At 37.4% G+C, this 17,523-nt stretch overlaps 1 protein-coding gene across 2 annotated transcripts in view; it reads right to left on the bottom strand.

Annotated features, from left to right (window-relative positions):
- Nucleotides 1-11,095: 11,095 nt before the first annotated feature.
- The window catches only part of skic2 (SKI2 subunit of superkiller complex), a 42,579-nt gene continuing 36,151 nt past the window's right edge, over nt 11,096-17,523 (bottom strand). For both annotated transcript variants that reach the window (XM_061882083.1, XM_061882082.1), the window contains 6 exons: nt 15,770-15,896; nt 15,474-15,684; nt 13,946-14,056; nt 13,617-13,835; nt 11,561-11,701; nt 11,096-11,443 (listed from right to left, as the gene is read on the bottom strand). In XM_061882083.1, coding sequence (XP_061738067.1) covers nt 11,243-11,443; nt 11,561-11,701; nt 13,617-13,835; nt 13,946-14,056; nt 15,474-15,684; nt 15,770-15,896 — 1,010 coding nt within the window. In that variant the 3' untranslated portion in view covers nt 11,096-11,242. The remainder of the gene's footprint in view (nt 11,444-11,560; nt 11,702-13,616; nt 13,836-13,945; nt 14,057-15,473; nt 15,685-15,769; nt 15,897-17,523) is intronic.

Genomic DNA, 17,523 nt, shown 5'->3' with positions numbered 1-17,523 from the left:
TCATTACATAATTACTAATTATTTCATGATATTGGACACTTTTTTTAAAAGGTATGGTTTGGATTGAACGTTAACTGATGATTTTTTTTGTATGGCATGTGTTGGCCCTGCGATGAGGTGGCGACTTGTCCAGGGTGTACCCTGCCTTCTGCCCGATTGTAGCTGAGATAGGCGCCAGCGCCCCCGCGACCCCGAAAGGGAATAAGCGGTAGAAAATGGATGGATGGATGGATGGTTCTATTTATTTATTTTTTTTAAATCAATGGATATATTTTTTTAGAAGTGTGATTCACAGCCATATTTCTTAAGTCATATTTTAGAAATCATATTTTTATGGAAGGTCAATAAGGACAAAATAAAATCAATAAATCATTAAATAATTACATAAATGTGTGATTAATTAATTAATTAAATACTTAAATATTTTATTTATTTGTCAATAATGTATTCAGCATTAAGTATTTAAATAATTATTTTCAAGATTTTACGTATTCATCTAATTATTTCATTACATAATTACTAATTATTTCATGCTTTATTGGACTTTTTTTTTTTTTTAAAGGTAAGGTTTGGATTGAACGTTAACCGCTGATTTTTTTTTATTTTTATGGCATGGTCTTATTTATTTAAAAAATTCATTTTGATGGATACATTTTTTTAGAAGTGTGAATCATAGCCATATTTCTAAAGTCATATTTTAGAAAGTGTATTTTTATGGAAGGTCAATAAGGACAAAATAAAATAAATAAATCATTAAATAATTACATAAACATGTGATTATTTAATTTGTTTCAAGCATTTAATTAATTATTTTAAAGATTTTACGTGTTTGTCTAATTATTTCATTACATAATTACTAATTATTTCATGATATTGGACAATTTTTTTTAAAAGGTATGGTTTGGATTGAACGTTAACTGCTGATTTTTTTTGTATGGCATGGTTCTATTTACTAATTTTTTTAAAATCAATGGATATATTTTTTTAGAAGTGTGATTCACAGCCATATTTCTTAAGTCATATTTTAGAAATCATATTTATTGGAAGGTCAATAAGGACAAAATAAAATCAATAAATCATTAAATAATTACATAAACGTGTGATTAATTAATTAATTAAATACTTAAATATCTTATTTATTTGTCAATAATTTATTCAGCATTAAGTATTTAAATAATTATTTTCAAGATTTTACGTATTCATCTAAATATTTCATTACATAATTACTAATTATTTCATGCTTTATTGGACTTTTTTTTTTTTAAAGGTAAGGTTTGGATTGAACGTTAACGCTGTTTTTTTATTTTTTTTTTATATGGCATGGTCTTATTTATTTAAAAAATTAATTTTGATGGATACATTTTTTTAGAAGTGTGAATCATAGCCATATTTCTAAAGTCATATTTTAGAAAGTATATTTTTATGGAAGGTCAATAAGGACAAAATAAAATAAATAAATCATTAAATAATTACATAAACGTGTGATTAATTAATTAATTAAATACTTAAATATTTTATTTATTTGTCAATCATTTATTTAGCTTTAAGTATTTAAATAATTATTTTCAAGATTTTACATATTCATCTAATTATTTCATTACATAATTACTCATTATTTCATGCTTTATTGGACTTTTTTTTTTTAAAAAGGTAAGGTTTGGATTGAACGTTAACCGCTGCGTTTTTTTTTTTTTATATATGGCATGGTCTTATTTATTGAAAAAAATCATTACATAATTACTAATTATTTCATGATTTATTGGACAATTTTTTTAAAAGGTATGGTTTGGATTGAACGTTAACCGCTGATTATTTTTTTTTTATATATATGGCATGGTCTTATTTATTGAAAAAAATCATTACATAATTACTAATTATTTCATGATTTATTGGACAATTTTTTTAAAAGGTATGGTTTGGATTGAACGTTAACTGCTGATTTTTTTGTATGGCATGGTTCTATTTATTCATTTTTTTTAAATCAATGAATATATTTTTTTAGAAGTGTGATTCACAGCCATATTTCTTAAGTCAGATTTTAGAAACCATATTTTTATGGAAGATCAATAAGGACACAATAAAATAAATAAAACATTAAATAATTACATAAACGTCTGATTAATTAATTAATTAAATACTTAGATATTTTATTTATTTAGCATTAAGTATTTAAAAAATTATTTTCAAGATTTTACATATTCATCTAATTATTTCATTACATAATTACTAATTATTTCATGCTTTATTGGACTTTTTTTTTTTTTTTAAAGGTAAGGTTTGGATTGAAGGTTAACCGCTCATTTTTTTACATTTTTTTTAGGGGTGGGCAAATTAATGCGTTAATTACGAGTTAAGTCATCAATCTATTAACGCCGACAATTATTTTATCGCACATTTGCGTATGTTGTTTACATGCTTTTATTTTGTTAACGCCTTTTCTTATAAAGATGGCGGCGCCCGGACGGGCTTCGGCGTGGAGGAGCTGTTGGTAAAGATGGAACATGTGGCAAAAATACCGCACAATTCTGCAAATTTCGTGGCTGGCTTACAGCGAGGTCACTCCGGGATCACTTACGACCGCCAGACAATTCTGGATGTGGATGGATCGATGCCGTTTTGGACTGAATGACGCGTGCTTGCTAGACCGGCTAGCTAGCATGGGAATACTTTGCCGGCTACATCCAGCGGCCTGTGAAGCAAGGGAGTATATGTGTTGTCTGTCTTTTTATGAATCATGCAGAGGAGGAGTGTTGGCTGAGTTCTTAACGTTTACTTTCAGAGCGTGCATATCACAACATACAAGATGCCGTCATGGCGACACAACCTATACCGGGCTACCGCGCATGCTCGTCACTCCTGTTGCATGCTGGGTAGGGTAGTTCTTTTTTTCCCTGGCTCATAACATCACAATATAGTACCATGTATATGATGCGTTCAGTTTATCAAAGTACCAAGCAAACAATCGGAAAATTCCCATCATATCAATTCCTAGATATGGTCATAAATATTTTAAGTGCACTACGCATAATAAACACAACATTATTAATATTGCTACTACTGATAATTTCATCAAAAATTCCCTAAAACAGCCCACTACCTATAATATAGGTTTTTTAAACATAAGATCCCTGATAAAAAAAATGTTCCTGCTGTTACCTCAGAAATTGCCTGGTCGGATGTTATGATTGTGGCTCAGAGATTTGTATGTAGATTATATTTATTTTCCATAACAAACAGGATAACTTAAATACCCTGGCAGTGGCAATAAGCTTAAATGTTTGTATTTACATTTTTTTTAGTTGATTTTCATAAAATATGCTATTTAACTGCTACTGTTTAACAAGGACTGATTTGAATTGTTTGCACAACAAATGTTTTGGTGCTTTTGTTCATGTGGGAGAATATTCCAATAAAGGTGCACTACACACTACTTTTGAATTCATTATTGGGCTTTGCTTATACAATGCAGTTAATCGCGATTAATCAGAGAAAAAGTGCGATTAACTTCGATTAAAAATTTTAATCGTTGCCCAGCCCTAATTTTTTTATATATATATGGCATGGTCTTATTTATTTAAAAAATACATTTTATTAGATAATTTTTTTTAGAAGTGTGATTCATAGCCATATTTCTAAAGTCATATTTTACAAAGTATATTTTTATGGAAGGTCAACAAGGACAAAATAAAATAAATAAATCTATAAATATTTACATAAAAGTGTGATTAATTAATTGATTGAATACTTAAATATTTTATTTATTTGTCAATAATTTATTTAGCATTAAGTATTTAAATAATTATTTTCAATATTTTACGTATTTGTCTAATTATTTCATTACATGATTACTAATTATTTCATGATTTATTGGACAATTTTTTTTATAAAAAGGTAGGGTTTGGATTGAACGTTAATTGCTGATTTTATTATATGGCATGGTCCCATTTATTAAAAAAAAAAAATTAATGGATACATTTTTTTTTAGAAGTGTGATTCATAGCCATATTTCTAAAGTCATATTTTGGAAAGTATATTTTTATGGAGGTCAATAAGGCCAAAATGAAATAAATAAATCATTAAATAATTACATAAACGTGTGATTAATTAATTAAGTAAATACATAAACATTTTATGTAATTAGTCAATAATCTATTTCACATTTAGCATTTAAATAATTAATTTCAAGATTTTACGTACTTGTCTGATTATTTCATTACATAATTACTAATTAGTTCATGATTTATTGGACAATTTTTTTTAAATAATGGGTTTGGATTGAACGTAACTGCAGATTTCTTTTTATATGGCCTGGTCCTATTTATTTTTTTAAAAAAGGATACATTTTTTTAGAAGTGTGATTCATAGCCATATTTCTAAGGTCATGTTTTAGAATGTATATTGTTTTTAACCATGGCACCCACCTGTTCCCAACTACCCTTTTCACCTGTGGGATGTTCCAAATAAGTGTTTGATGAGCATTTCTCAACTTTCTCAGTCTTTTTTGCCACTTGTGCAAGCTTTTTTGACACATCTTGCAAGCAACAAATTCCAAATTAGCTAACATTTGCAAAAAATAAAGACTTCCAGTTCAAACGTTAAGTATCTTGTCTTTGCAGTCTATTTAGTTGAATATAAGTCGAAATGTACTTAATTAATTAATTAACTACATAAAACATTTTATTAAGGATGTCAATAATTTGTTTCATGCAAAATCACAAGTAACTATTTCATAACTTAAATAACTATTAGTATTTATTTCAAGATTTACCTATTCATCTACATATTTCAGTACATACGTATTTCACAATTTAACTAATTATTTCATAATTGACTTGAATATTCATAATTTAATTAATTGTTTTATAATGTGTTTAATTAGTCCATGATGTATCTAGGTTTTTTGATTAAAAAACAAAACAAAAAAACATTTAATCATTTTATGCTGTTGGAGGACTTTGCATGTCCCAATGATCCACGGAACTATGTTGTCTGGGGGCTTCTATGCCCCCTGGTAGGGTCTCCCAAGACAAACAGGTCCTATAGTGAGGGATCGGACAAAGAGCAGCTCAAAGACCTTCATGGAAATGACAAAACAACAACTTTGATTTCTCTTGCCCGGATGCGGGTCACTGGAGCCCCCCCTCTGGAGCCAGGACCGGAGGTGTGGCACGATGGCGAGCGCCTGTCCTGAAGAAGCAACGTGGGTCCCCCCTCCAATGGCTCACCAATCATGGGAGGGGCCATAGAGGTCGGGTGCAATTTGAGCTTTGGGCAGCCGAAGGCGGGGCACTTGGTGGTCTGATCCTCAGCTACATTAAGTTACAGTTAAAGTCCAAACGATTGTCACACACACACTGGGTGTGGTGAAATGTGTCCTCTGCATTCGACCCATCCCCATGTTCCCCCCTGGGAGGTGAGGGGAGCAGTGAGCAGCAGCAGTGGCCGCGCTTGGGAATCATTTGGTGATTCAACCCCCAATTCCAACCCTTGATGCTGAGTGCCAAGCAAGGAGGCAATGGGTACCATTTTTTTGTAGTCTTTGGTATGACTATGCCGAGGTTTGAACTCACGACCTCCAATTCTCAGGAACACTGTAACCACAAGGTCACTGAGCTTGTCCAAGCCAGCTCTTGGGACGTGAAGGGGCTGGACTCTCTTCCACTCTGGCTGGGGTGGAAATTCTTGTTTTCCCCTGGCTCAAAGCCTGCATGTTGGAGTTCAACCCAGTGGCGAGAGGGTAGCTTCCCTCTGCTTTCGAGGGGGGTTTTTGGATTCCCTTGTTCTACTGGGGGACTTCATCACTCATATTGGCAACGACAGTGAAACCTGGAGAAGCGTGATTTGGTTGTGGGTTTTACTTGTATAGCGCTTTTCTATCTTCAAGGTACTCAAAGCGTTTTGACACTATTACCACATTCACGCATTCACACACTGATGGTGGGAACTACCGTGCAAGGCGCTAACCTGGACCCATCAGGAGCAAGGGTGAAGTATCTTGCTCAAGGACACAACAGACGTGACGAGAAGCTAGGGATTGAACTAAGAACCCTCAGGTTTGCTGGCATGGCCACTCTCCCAACCGCGCCACGCCGTCCCCCAGAGAAGAATGACCCGAGTGCATGTTTTGTTATTGGACTTTTGTGCTCGTCACAGATTGTCCATAACAAACACCATGTTCAAACATAAGGGTGTCCATATGTGCACTTGGCACAAGGACACCCAAGATCACAGTTCCATAATCAACTTTGTAGTTGTGTCATCAGATTTGCGGCCTCATGTTTTGGACACCCGGGTGAGGAGAGGGGCGGAGCTTTCTACTAATCACCACCTGGTGGTGAATTGGCTCCAATGGTGCCGGAGGATGGCGGACAGACCTGGCAGGCCCAAACACATTGTGAGGGTCTGCTGGGAATGTCTGGCAGAGTCTCCTGTCAGAAAGAGTTTCAATTCGCACCTCCGGAAGAACTTTTGAACATGTCACCAGAGAGGTGCTAGATACGAGTGGACCATGTTCCGTATCGCTATTGTCAAGGCAGCCAATTGGAGCTGTGGCCACAAGGTAGTTGGTGCCTGTCGTGGTGGTAATCCAAGAACCGCCAGCGGTGAGGGATGCCATCAAACTGAAGAAAGAGTCCTCTCGGGTCCTTTTGGCTCATGGGACTCTGGAGGCAACGGACAGGTACCGACAGGCCTAGCGGTGTGCGGCTTCGGTGGTCGCGGAGGCAAAAACTCCGACATGGGAGGAGTTCGGGGAAGCCATGGACAACGACTTCAGGACGACGTCAAAGCGATTCTGGACCACCATCCGCCACATCAGAAATGGGAAACAGTGCACTGTCAACACCGTGTATGGTGAGGATGGTGTGCTGCTGACCTTGACTGCAGATTTTGTGGATCGGTGTTGGGGATACTTTGAAGACCTCCTCAATCCAACCAACTTGTCTTCCTATGAAGAAGCAGTGCCTGGGGAATCTGTGGTGGACTCTCCTATTTCTGGGGTGAGGTTGCTGAGGTAGTTAAAAAGCTCCTTGGTGGGAAGGCCCTGGGGGTGGATGAGAGCCGCCCGGAGTTCCTTAAGGCTCTGGTTGCAGTGGGGCTGTCTTGGTTGACAAAAATATATATTATCTTAAAAAAATACATACATCCAAGTATTTTTAAATATATACATGTACAAAAATCCATCCATCCATTTTCTACCGCTGATGTTTTTTTTAACTAATGATGAAAAATTCTTGAAATACCAGCCATTAAATGGGAAGGAAATATATATATATATATATATATATATATGTATATATATATATATATATATATATATACACAAACAAACCCCGTTTCCATATGAGTTGGGAAATTGTGTTAGATGTAAATATAAACAAAATTCAATGATTTGCAAATCCTTTTTAAGCTACATTAGGTTGAATGCACTACAAAGACAAGATATTTGATGTTCAAACTAATAAACTTTATTTTATTTTGCAGATAATAATTAACTTAGAATTTCATGGCTGCAACACGTGCCAAATTAGTTGGGAAAGGGCATGTTCACCACTGTGTTACATCACCTTTTCTTTAAACAACACTCGATAAACGTTTGGGAACTGAAGGAACTAATTGTTGAAGTTTTGAAAGTGGAAATTCTTTCCCATCCTTGTTTTATGTAGAGCTTCAGTCGTTCAACAGTCCGGGTTCTCCGCTGTCATATTTTATGCTTCATAATGCGCCACACATTTTCGATGGGAGACAGGTCTGGACTGCAGGCGGGCCAGGAAAGTACCCGCACTCTTTTACTACGAAGCCACGCTGTTGTAACACGTGGCTTGGCATTGTCTTGCTGAAATAAGCAGGGGTGTCCATGATAACGTTGCTTGGATGACAACATATGTTGCTCCAAAACCTGTATGGACCATTCAGCATTAATGGTGCCTCTACAGGTGTTACGTTACCCATGCCTTGGGCACTAATACACCCCCATACCATCACAGATGCTGGCTTTTGAACTCTGCACCTATAACAATCCGGATGGTTATTTTCCTCTTTGTTCCGGAGGACACCACGTCCACAGTTTTCAAATATAATTTGAAATGTGGACTCGTCAGACCACAGAACACCTTTCCACTTTGCATCAGTCCATCTTAGATGAGCTCGGGCCCAGCGAAGCCAGCGGCGTTCCTTGGTGTTGTTGATGAATGGGTTTTGCTTTGCATAGCAGAGTTTTAACTTGCACTTATAGATGTAGCAACCAACTGTAGTTACTGACAGTGGCTTTATGAAGTGTTCCTGAGTCCATGTGGTGATATCTTTTACACACTGATGTCTGTTTTTGATGCAGTACCGCCTGAGGGATCAACGGTCCGTAATATCGCTTACGTGCAGTGATTTCTCCAGATTCTCTGAAGCTTTTGATGATTTTACGGACCGTAGATGGTAGAAATCCCTAAATTCCTTGCAAGAGCTTGTTGAGAAATGTTGTTCTAAAACTGTTCAGCAATTTGCTTACAAATTGGTAACCCTCGCCCCATCCTTGTTTGTGAATTACTTAGCATTTCATGGAAGTTGCTTTTATACCCAATCATGGCACCCACCTGTTCCCAATTAGCCTGCACACCTGTGGGATGTTCCAAATAAGTGTTTGATGAGAATTTCTCAACTTTATCAGTATTTCTTGCCACCTTTCCCGACTTCTTTGTCACGTTTTGCTGGCATCAAATTCTAAAGTAAATATTATTTGCAAAAAAGAAAATGTTTATCAGTTTGAACATCAAATATGTTGTCTTTGTAGCATATTCAACTGAATATGGGTTGAAAGTGATTTGCAAATCATTGTATTCCGTTTATATTAACATCCAACACAATTTCCCAACTTATACGTAAACGGGGTTTGTATATATAAATAAATATATATATATATATATATATATATATATATATATATCAAAAAAGGGGTAAAAAAGCTAACGAGGTGGCAGAGTCATATCAAGAAACACATAACCAACTTGTTTTATCTAAAAATGCTCTTTTGAAAACAGCACTTCTGTTGGATGCAGTAAACATGGATATAATACATGTATGCATGGGGTACTTATTTTTTGTTGTTACATTTTCAGCGGATAAACTAAAGTTCAAAGAGATGTTAATGCCACTTTCAAAAACAGCTGGGTTTTTTGGGCCATTATAGTGATTACGATTTATTCCTACTTGAACCTGTTATAACTAAAACACTCTGATATGCATAATAGGCCACTCGATGGTCATGTCATGAAAAAACACTATAAGCACAAACTAAAAATGGCCTTTTCAGTACGTGTGTTCAATGTAGTGATTGTGTAGTAAAACTGGCCTCGTTTTAATTGTTGCCTTTTCAGCATTTAAAAGAAAAAAAAAACGTTCTTCCTTTGGGTTTTTGATAAAGTTGCAAATCCGATGGGTTTACTTGAACCAGGTGAAGAAAATATTATAAGCACCAACAACTTGTTTCAGCTAAAAATATTTCAAATGTATTGCTTCTATGCTAAATGTATACATATAGGGCGCAGGTGTCAAAATCAAGACCACAGGGGCCACATTTGGCCCGCCACATCATTTTATATGGCCCTCAAAAACCTGAAAATAATATGCGTCATTAAAGTACTTTACATTTTCCTACTAAATGTATTAGTTTTTTCTATTTTGACCGAAAAAATAAATGTACTCAATGCAATCGCATAGCTTTTATGCATAAATATTATAATGTTACAAAGATATGATCATACAGTCAATGTTTTTGTTCAACTAGAAATAACTACTTTTCATCTGCTTGACTTATGATTTCAAAGCTAAAGCTAAAGTTATTCATCATATTGTCAAATTTTATAAATAGATTTTACAACGACTTTATGAAATTTAAATAAATAAATGATAAATGGGTTGTACTTGTATAGCGCTTTTCTACCTTCAAGGTACTCAAAGCGCTTTGACATTACTTCCACATTTACCCATTCACACACACATTCACACACTGATGGAGGGAGCTGCCATGCAAGGCGCCAACCAGCACCCATCAGGAGCAAGGGTGAAGTGTCTTGCTCAGGACACAACGGACGTGACGAGGTTGGTACTAGGTGGGATTTGAACCAGGGACCCTCCGGTTGCGCACGGCCACTCTCCCACTGCGCCACGCCGTCCCTGTGGTTTTACTGCATTTTACTGTACACGAAAAAAAGTCCCACTGTTTTTTGATCATAAAATACTGGCAACTAAGCTGCCAGTTTTTTTTATTGTAAAAAATGGTGGTACCGTTTTGCTATTCACAATAGTACACGGAAAAATCTACACTTTTCGTTTTTACAATAAAATCCAGAAGCTAAGTTGCCAGAATTTTACTGTAAAAATGCAGTTGTATATTTACAGTAAAAAAAAAACAACACTATACATTTTACAGTAACATTTTATCAACTGAGCTGTTAGTTTTGTACCTTGAAAAAAAGTGGTGCTGCTTTTTCCGTTTACAGTAACATACTGAACATTTTTTGCAAATGACCTGTCAGGTTTTTTACAGTAAAATCCACAATTTTTTTTTACATTGTACATAAAAAAAAAAAAAATCATCAAATGCATAGGCAATTGTGTAATAATATCATTCACTGTTAGAAGTCGACCTCTGAGGGCAAACATAATTGTGATATGGCCCTCAATTAAAAGAAGTTTGACACCCCTGATGTCGGGTATGATACAATGCTGCAATGTGCATGCCGGGGCACTAGATGGTAGTGTTGCTTTAAAAAAATTTTTTTAAGTAAACAAAAAACTAATTTAAACAGCAAAAACTCTATCCATCCATCCATTTTCTACCGCTTATTCCCTTTTGGGGTTGCGGGGGGCGCTGGCACCTATCTGAGCTACAATCGGGCGGAAGGCGGGGTACACCCTGGACAAGTTGCCAAAAACTGTAATTGATTAGAAAAAGTTAATGTTAGTGTTAAGGGCTGTTTTAATTAAATGTATAGTGCATACTGCTATAGGCCGTTTTACAATTTAAAAATATCAATGTGGCCCCTCAATCCTTCAAAAAAAAAAAGGATGGACTCCCCTAAAGAGAAAACACAAAGTGTTCCACTTATTTAAGTTAAATTCATTTGTAGGTTTCCCTTTATTTAAAAAAACTGATGCAGATGTCAAAGCCCTCACACATCGCAAGCCAGATTAGGGTTTATCATAAAAAAATATCACCGTAGTGAGCTGATATGAAGTGTTCGCCCATCTCTCAGTGCGTGTAGAGGGAAGCAGTAAAGACGATGTCCCTCCTGATGGCCAGGGACGCTTTCTCCATCTTGCTTCCCAGCACGGAGTCGCCCACGATGCGGGCGGCCTGTCGCACCTCCTTCAGCACCTCGTCCAGACGCTGGATGCAGCGGACCACCGTGCCTTCCTGGACGTCTGTCAGCTGGGCGATCTCTGCGAAGGGCTGTGGAGGATGAAGGGATTCGAAGAAGAGACAAAATGTTGTTTGATTGGTGCATCCATTTTTCCAATATGTTCGATATTTCCCCCCAAATTGAAATAGAGCCTGCACGGCGCTCACCATGCCTCTGGCCCAGCAGTACACCACTTCGGTCAAGCCAAACTTGAACTGGCCCACAAATTCTTCTGCAGTCTGTGGTAACCCACAATCCCTCTGGAGCTCTCCGATACGCTTGGCAACCGATAACACCCGATCCGTAACCTGAAAGGAAACATAAATAAGAAGAGGAAATGCGGGAACAGGAAAAAAACATACTTTACATGTCAGTGAAAATACGAGAGAGGATGTTCTTAAGATGCACTTTGGCTTCAGCTAAAAATTGGTCGCTGGATTGAATAGAATATAATAGAATGGACTTTATTGTCATTATATTTGCATATTACTGGTCTGACCAAAAAGTTCTATTTTGGTTTCATCTGACCACATCACATTCTCCCAATCCTCTGCTATATAATCCATGAATCCATTTTGGTATAAACTCAACTTGTCGTGTTTGGAGGAAGAAGAATACTGAGTTGCATCCCAAGAACACCACACCTACTGTGAAGCATGGGGGTGGAAACATCATGCTTTGGGGCCTTTTTTTCTGCTAAGGGGACCGGACGATTGATCCGTGTTAAGGAAAGAATGAATGGGGCCATGTATCTTGACATTTAGAGCCAAAACCTCCTTCCATCAGTGAGAGCTTTGAGTGGTTGACCAAATACTTATTTTCCACCATAATTTAAAAATACATTCTTTAAAATTCCTAAAATGTGAATTCCTGGATTTTTATTTCACATTCTGTCTCTCACAGTTGAAGTGTACCTATGATAAAAATTACAGACCTCTGTCATCATTTTAAGTGGGAGAACTTGCACAATCGGTGGCTGACTAAATACTTTTTTGCCCCACTGTATAATTTAAAATTACACATATGTAAATCCATTACAATGCATGATGGGTAGTATATGTAAAACACTATCTCCACACTTCCTTATGTTTGGCACATTTTAGCTGCTTGATATTTCTGATTACAAAACTTTAAAAAAGTTGTCGGGGGGAAAAAAATGTAAGAGTCAAACTTTTACTTTTACTGTTAATATTCAATGTTGTATCATTTATACTTCACATTGCATCGTCGTCACGGTCTGATTTTAGGGGGTGGGGGTTAGAGTTGAAGGACTGCGTGTCTCTCTCTGGGTAGCGGGGTTGGCTGGACCAAAATAATTTATAACCCATAGTATTTTTTTCCTAGAATTGTAATGTTTTTTTTATTATGTTTTCAGTTAAACTTTAGATACCATTATATAAAATCTACATTTTCCCCACTGTCTGTTAGTCACATTGTTTTTTACCCAATTAGTCATATGACTACCGTTTCAAAACAATTTCCATCCATCCATTTTCTACCGCTTATTCCCTTTCGGGGTGGCGGGGGGCGCTTGCGCCTATCTCAGCTACAATCGGGCGGAAGGCAGGGTACACCCTGGACAAGTCGCCACCTCATCGCAGGGCCAACACAGATAGACAGACAACATTCACACTCACATTCACACACTAGGGCCAATTTAGTGTTGCCAATCAACCTATCCCCAGGTGCATGTTTTTGGAAGTGGGAGGAAGCCGGAGTACCCGGAGGGAACCCACGCATTCACGGGGAGAACATGCAAACTCCACACAGAAAGATCCCGAGCCTGGATTTGAACCCAGGACTGCAGGACCTTCGTATTGTGAGGCAGACGCACTAACCCCTCTGCCACCGTGAAGCCCCTCAAAACAATTTGGTTAATCAATTACAATTAGCATCACTATGTTTACTATCGTTGCAAACATTTTCAACTCTTGTACTTAATGTTGTGGCTGGGGATACGAAGGTATAGAAAAGATATGTTACTTAGGTAAAAAAAAAAAAACAAAAAAAACAGAAGCTTTTTTTCCTGCTTTCTTGCGACAAGTTATAAATAATGTAAGACCCTATAAAGCACTTTCATGTTCCAGTGAAGCTCTCAGGACAGGACACAGGAAAGTTGTTCTCCCATTTTTACCAGCCTTTCTACAGGATGTTAAGCAGCACTTGAGCATGTGTACGGTGTTAGATACCGTCATACAAAGCAGGTGTAGTACACTCAGTTACCTCTTTCAGGTTGTTGCTAACATGCGGCTTCACTTGCGTATTCTGTGTGAAGACCAAACAGGACAGCAGGGCGGCGCTCTCTTCGGGCGCCAGAGGGCTTAGCACGTTCTCGAACAGCAGCTCAGTGAGCAGCAGCTCGTGGCTGCTGATCTGACAGGCCACTCGGCCTTTGAGTTGCACCGCGCCGCTGCTGTCTATGTACTGAAGAGACTGCAGCACCTGAGAGACACGCCGGTGGAAAAATACAGTCAAGCACAGGTAAATACTTACAGCTAGGGCTAGATATACATACATGCACTGCATTGGAAAATAGAATGATCCAATCGAACCTTGATCCTCTGGTGGTACTCGGGCAGTAGAGACAGTGACTGGTCTGACACCAAAAAGAGTAGTTTGTCTAGCTCCTCCTGCACACTCATTCTCTCCTTAACCCGTGCAAACTGAAACACAGGTGTGGAGACAGTCACCATCTATAGCAGGGGTGTCCAAACTACGGCCGTCTGCGTCTTCAAATTGGCCCGGTAGATGGAATCAGCTTTGCAGCTTAGTTTTCAATACCTGAAAGCCTAATTGCTGGAAATGTGTCACCAGCTTGTGGACAATGTGACTAAATCAGATCAATGACCATTAATTGTAATTTGAAGCATGCACAGTACAATATTATATACGACTCATGCCACCAATAAATTGCAAAAAACACACATAACCCAACCCGCTCACTGAACTTTGTGGATACTTAAAAAATGTTAGTACAAAGTAGCAATCATAATTTTAAATTACACCCATTTAAATACACTGCAATTATTATGGTAAAATGCAAAACACTGTCTCAACACTCATCTATGTTTGGCGCAGAAAACATACAGTGCAGGCCAAACGTTTGGACACATTCACAACACAGCATTTATATGTATGTATGTATATATATATATATATACATATAGAAAATGGATGAAAATGGATATATATAATATATATATATATATATATATATATATATATATATATATATATATATATATCCATCCATTTTCTACCGCTTATTCCGTTTGGGAACGCGGGGGGCGCTGGCGCCTATCTCAGCGACAATCGGACGGAAGGCGGGGTACACCCTGGACAAGTCGCAGTTGCAGGGCCAACACAGATAGACAGACAACATTCACACTCACATTCACACACTAGGGCCAATTCAGTGTTGCCAAGAGACCTATCCCCAGGTGCATGTCTTTGGACGTGGAAGGAAGCCGGATAAGCCGGAGGGAACCCACACAGTCACGGGGAGAACATGCAAACTCCACACAGAAAGATCCAGAGCCCGGGATTAAACCCAGGGCAGAGGCAGACGCACGAACCCCTCTTCCACCGTGCTGCCTATATATATATATATATATATATATATATATATATATATATATATATATATATATATATATATATATATATATATATATATATATATATATATATATATATATATATATATATATATATATATATATATATATATATATATATATATATATATATATATATAGTTATTTTACATGCAGCCAAATTCTTTTAGCCCAATGTGGCCTCCAAGTAAAAAAATGTGGACACCTCTGAGCTATGAAAATGAAAGTGTGCAACTATGTGGCATCATTATGAATGTCACTCGACAATGCAGGTGTGTATACCATTGCTGTATCGCTCCAAAGGAAACTAAATAATGCCCATCTCAAATTAAAAACACTGCTGTCTAGAAAATGTATATGTCAAAAATGTGGTGCAGCGGTTGGTTAGTATTGGTAATTTGAGAACGCCTACTTCTTGTCTGCCCAACAAAGGGGCGAGAAAGGAGCAAGCACAAGCACACACCTGCTCTGCAAACGTGGGCGAATGGATGCAGTTAAAATCCTTTAGGCTGTCCTGCAGCGCACGGATGCGTAGGGACGCCTCGACCACGTCCACGCTCTTCAGCTGGAGGTCGTTCACCGGGTGGAGGGTGGCGACGCCGTCGGGGTTGGCCTCGGCCATTCGCAAGAGCTCCTGTGAGGCCGTGGAGATGGCCTGGCCAGGGGGTTCACTTCTGGAAGATTAGATAGAAGAATAATTTCCCTTTATCCTATATATTCAAACATTCAGATTCCCGAAAAAGGAACACAGCGTCAAACCTGAATCTGGGTTGTTGTCTCTTATGATAGTTGTCAATGATCCTGTCAGGGATCACTTTCAGGGTCTTCACTGTGATGGCAGAGATGTCCTGTGGGTTTAGCTTCTGCACCGTGTGGCTGCATGGACCTGACACAAAATACAGAATCATCACTTACAGTACATGTGTGTACACATTTACAGTATATCTTCCAAAGGGACAATACTATAGAAATTCAACTTGGGTAAACTTTACAGTAGTCAGTAGTACAGCTTGTATAACAGTATAGATTTCCTATTTTCGTACTACACTGTATTACTAAGAATGACTTTAACGATTACCCTTCATACTCTTCAGATTAAAACGTAAAAATACAAAATGAATGAAAAGGTTGAAAGCTTCAATAGGTACTTAGTAAATAAATATTGGCTAAAATCTAGAAAAAAAAAATCCAGATCCTTTGTCATGCCAACCCGCTTTTTTTAAATGGAAAGAGGGAATAAAAACAGTTAACGACAAACTCACAACTCTATGTTAAAAGGAGAATATCCAGGTGGTACTTACAAAAAATTACAATATCGTGCAAAAGTCCATCAGCTTCAGCAATTCAACTTCTAATATGTGATGTAAACTCATTACATGCAAAGTGAGACATGTTAAGCCTTTATTTTCTATCATTTTGATGATCACGGCTTACAGTTTTTGAAAACCCAACATTTTCAATTTCCGGTTTTCACAAGTTTTCAACGAAATGTTTAAAATATCTTTTGTTTCATGTTATGAGCCAATGTCATACTGTATATTAGTTTCACCTTGTAAATTGAAAATAGAATAGAATAAATTGTAAAGAGAATAAACAAACAATTGCACTATATTTTCCTTTTTTGAGTTTCACCTGTACACACAGTTAGTTTACCATCAGATTCATTGCAAGTCATTAAGGATTTTGGAGCACTGTCAGCAATCACTTGTGTTGTTTATCCAGTGTCAGCACCTACCGCATTTTTCGGACTATAAGGCGCACTTCCATCCATCCATTTTCTACCGCTTATTCCCTTTTGGGGGCGCGGAGGGCGCTGGCGCCTATCTCAGCTACAATCGGGCGGAAGGCGGGGTACACCCTGGACAAGTCGCCATATAAGGCGCACTTGAAATCCTTTAATTTTCTCAAAACTCGACAGTGCGCCTAATGTGCGGAAAAATTTTGGTTGTACTTACCGACCTCGAAACTATGTTATTTGGTACATGGTGTAATGATAAGTGTGACCAGTAGATGGCAGTCACACATAAGAGATATGTGTAGACTGCAATTTGACTCAAGTAAACAACACCAAAATTGTATATGTTCCATTGAAAATCTAAAACATTACACATGGCGCTCAAAAATCTATCAAAATGTTTAAGTACAACTTTTGTAATCTATAAAGTCGCACTGCTTGATGGATTGTACAGTACTGTGCTTTAACACACGAGTATTATCATGGTGTGTGTATAAGGTAAGACATTATCTGGCGTTTTGCTTTGCAATATTATGCAAACGCAACTTTTCTTACCTTCTGGTACCTGCTGATCTCTATTTGGGATCTGCATGTGTCCTAAAAATGTGTGCGCTTCCGCCTTTGTAGTCTGTGGAACGTAGTCGATACGCTTCTTCTTTTCCTCTATCTTCTTGTTACGGGGCATTCATCCTGGGCGGCAGGTTGTGAGTTCAAACCCCGGCCGAGTCATACCAAAGACTATAAAAATGGGACCCATTACCTCTCTGCTTGGCACTCA

This window comes from Nerophis ophidion, linkage group LG21 (genome assembly GCF_033978795.1).
Source record: "Nerophis ophidion isolate RoL-2023_Sa linkage group LG21, RoL_Noph_v1.0, whole genome shotgun sequence".
NCBI lineage: Eukaryota > Metazoa > Chordata > Actinopteri > Syngnathiformes > Syngnathidae > Nerophis > Nerophis ophidion.
The sequence above is the reverse complement of the archived record's forward strand: the minus strand, read 5'-3'. Positions and strand labels throughout refer to the sequence as shown.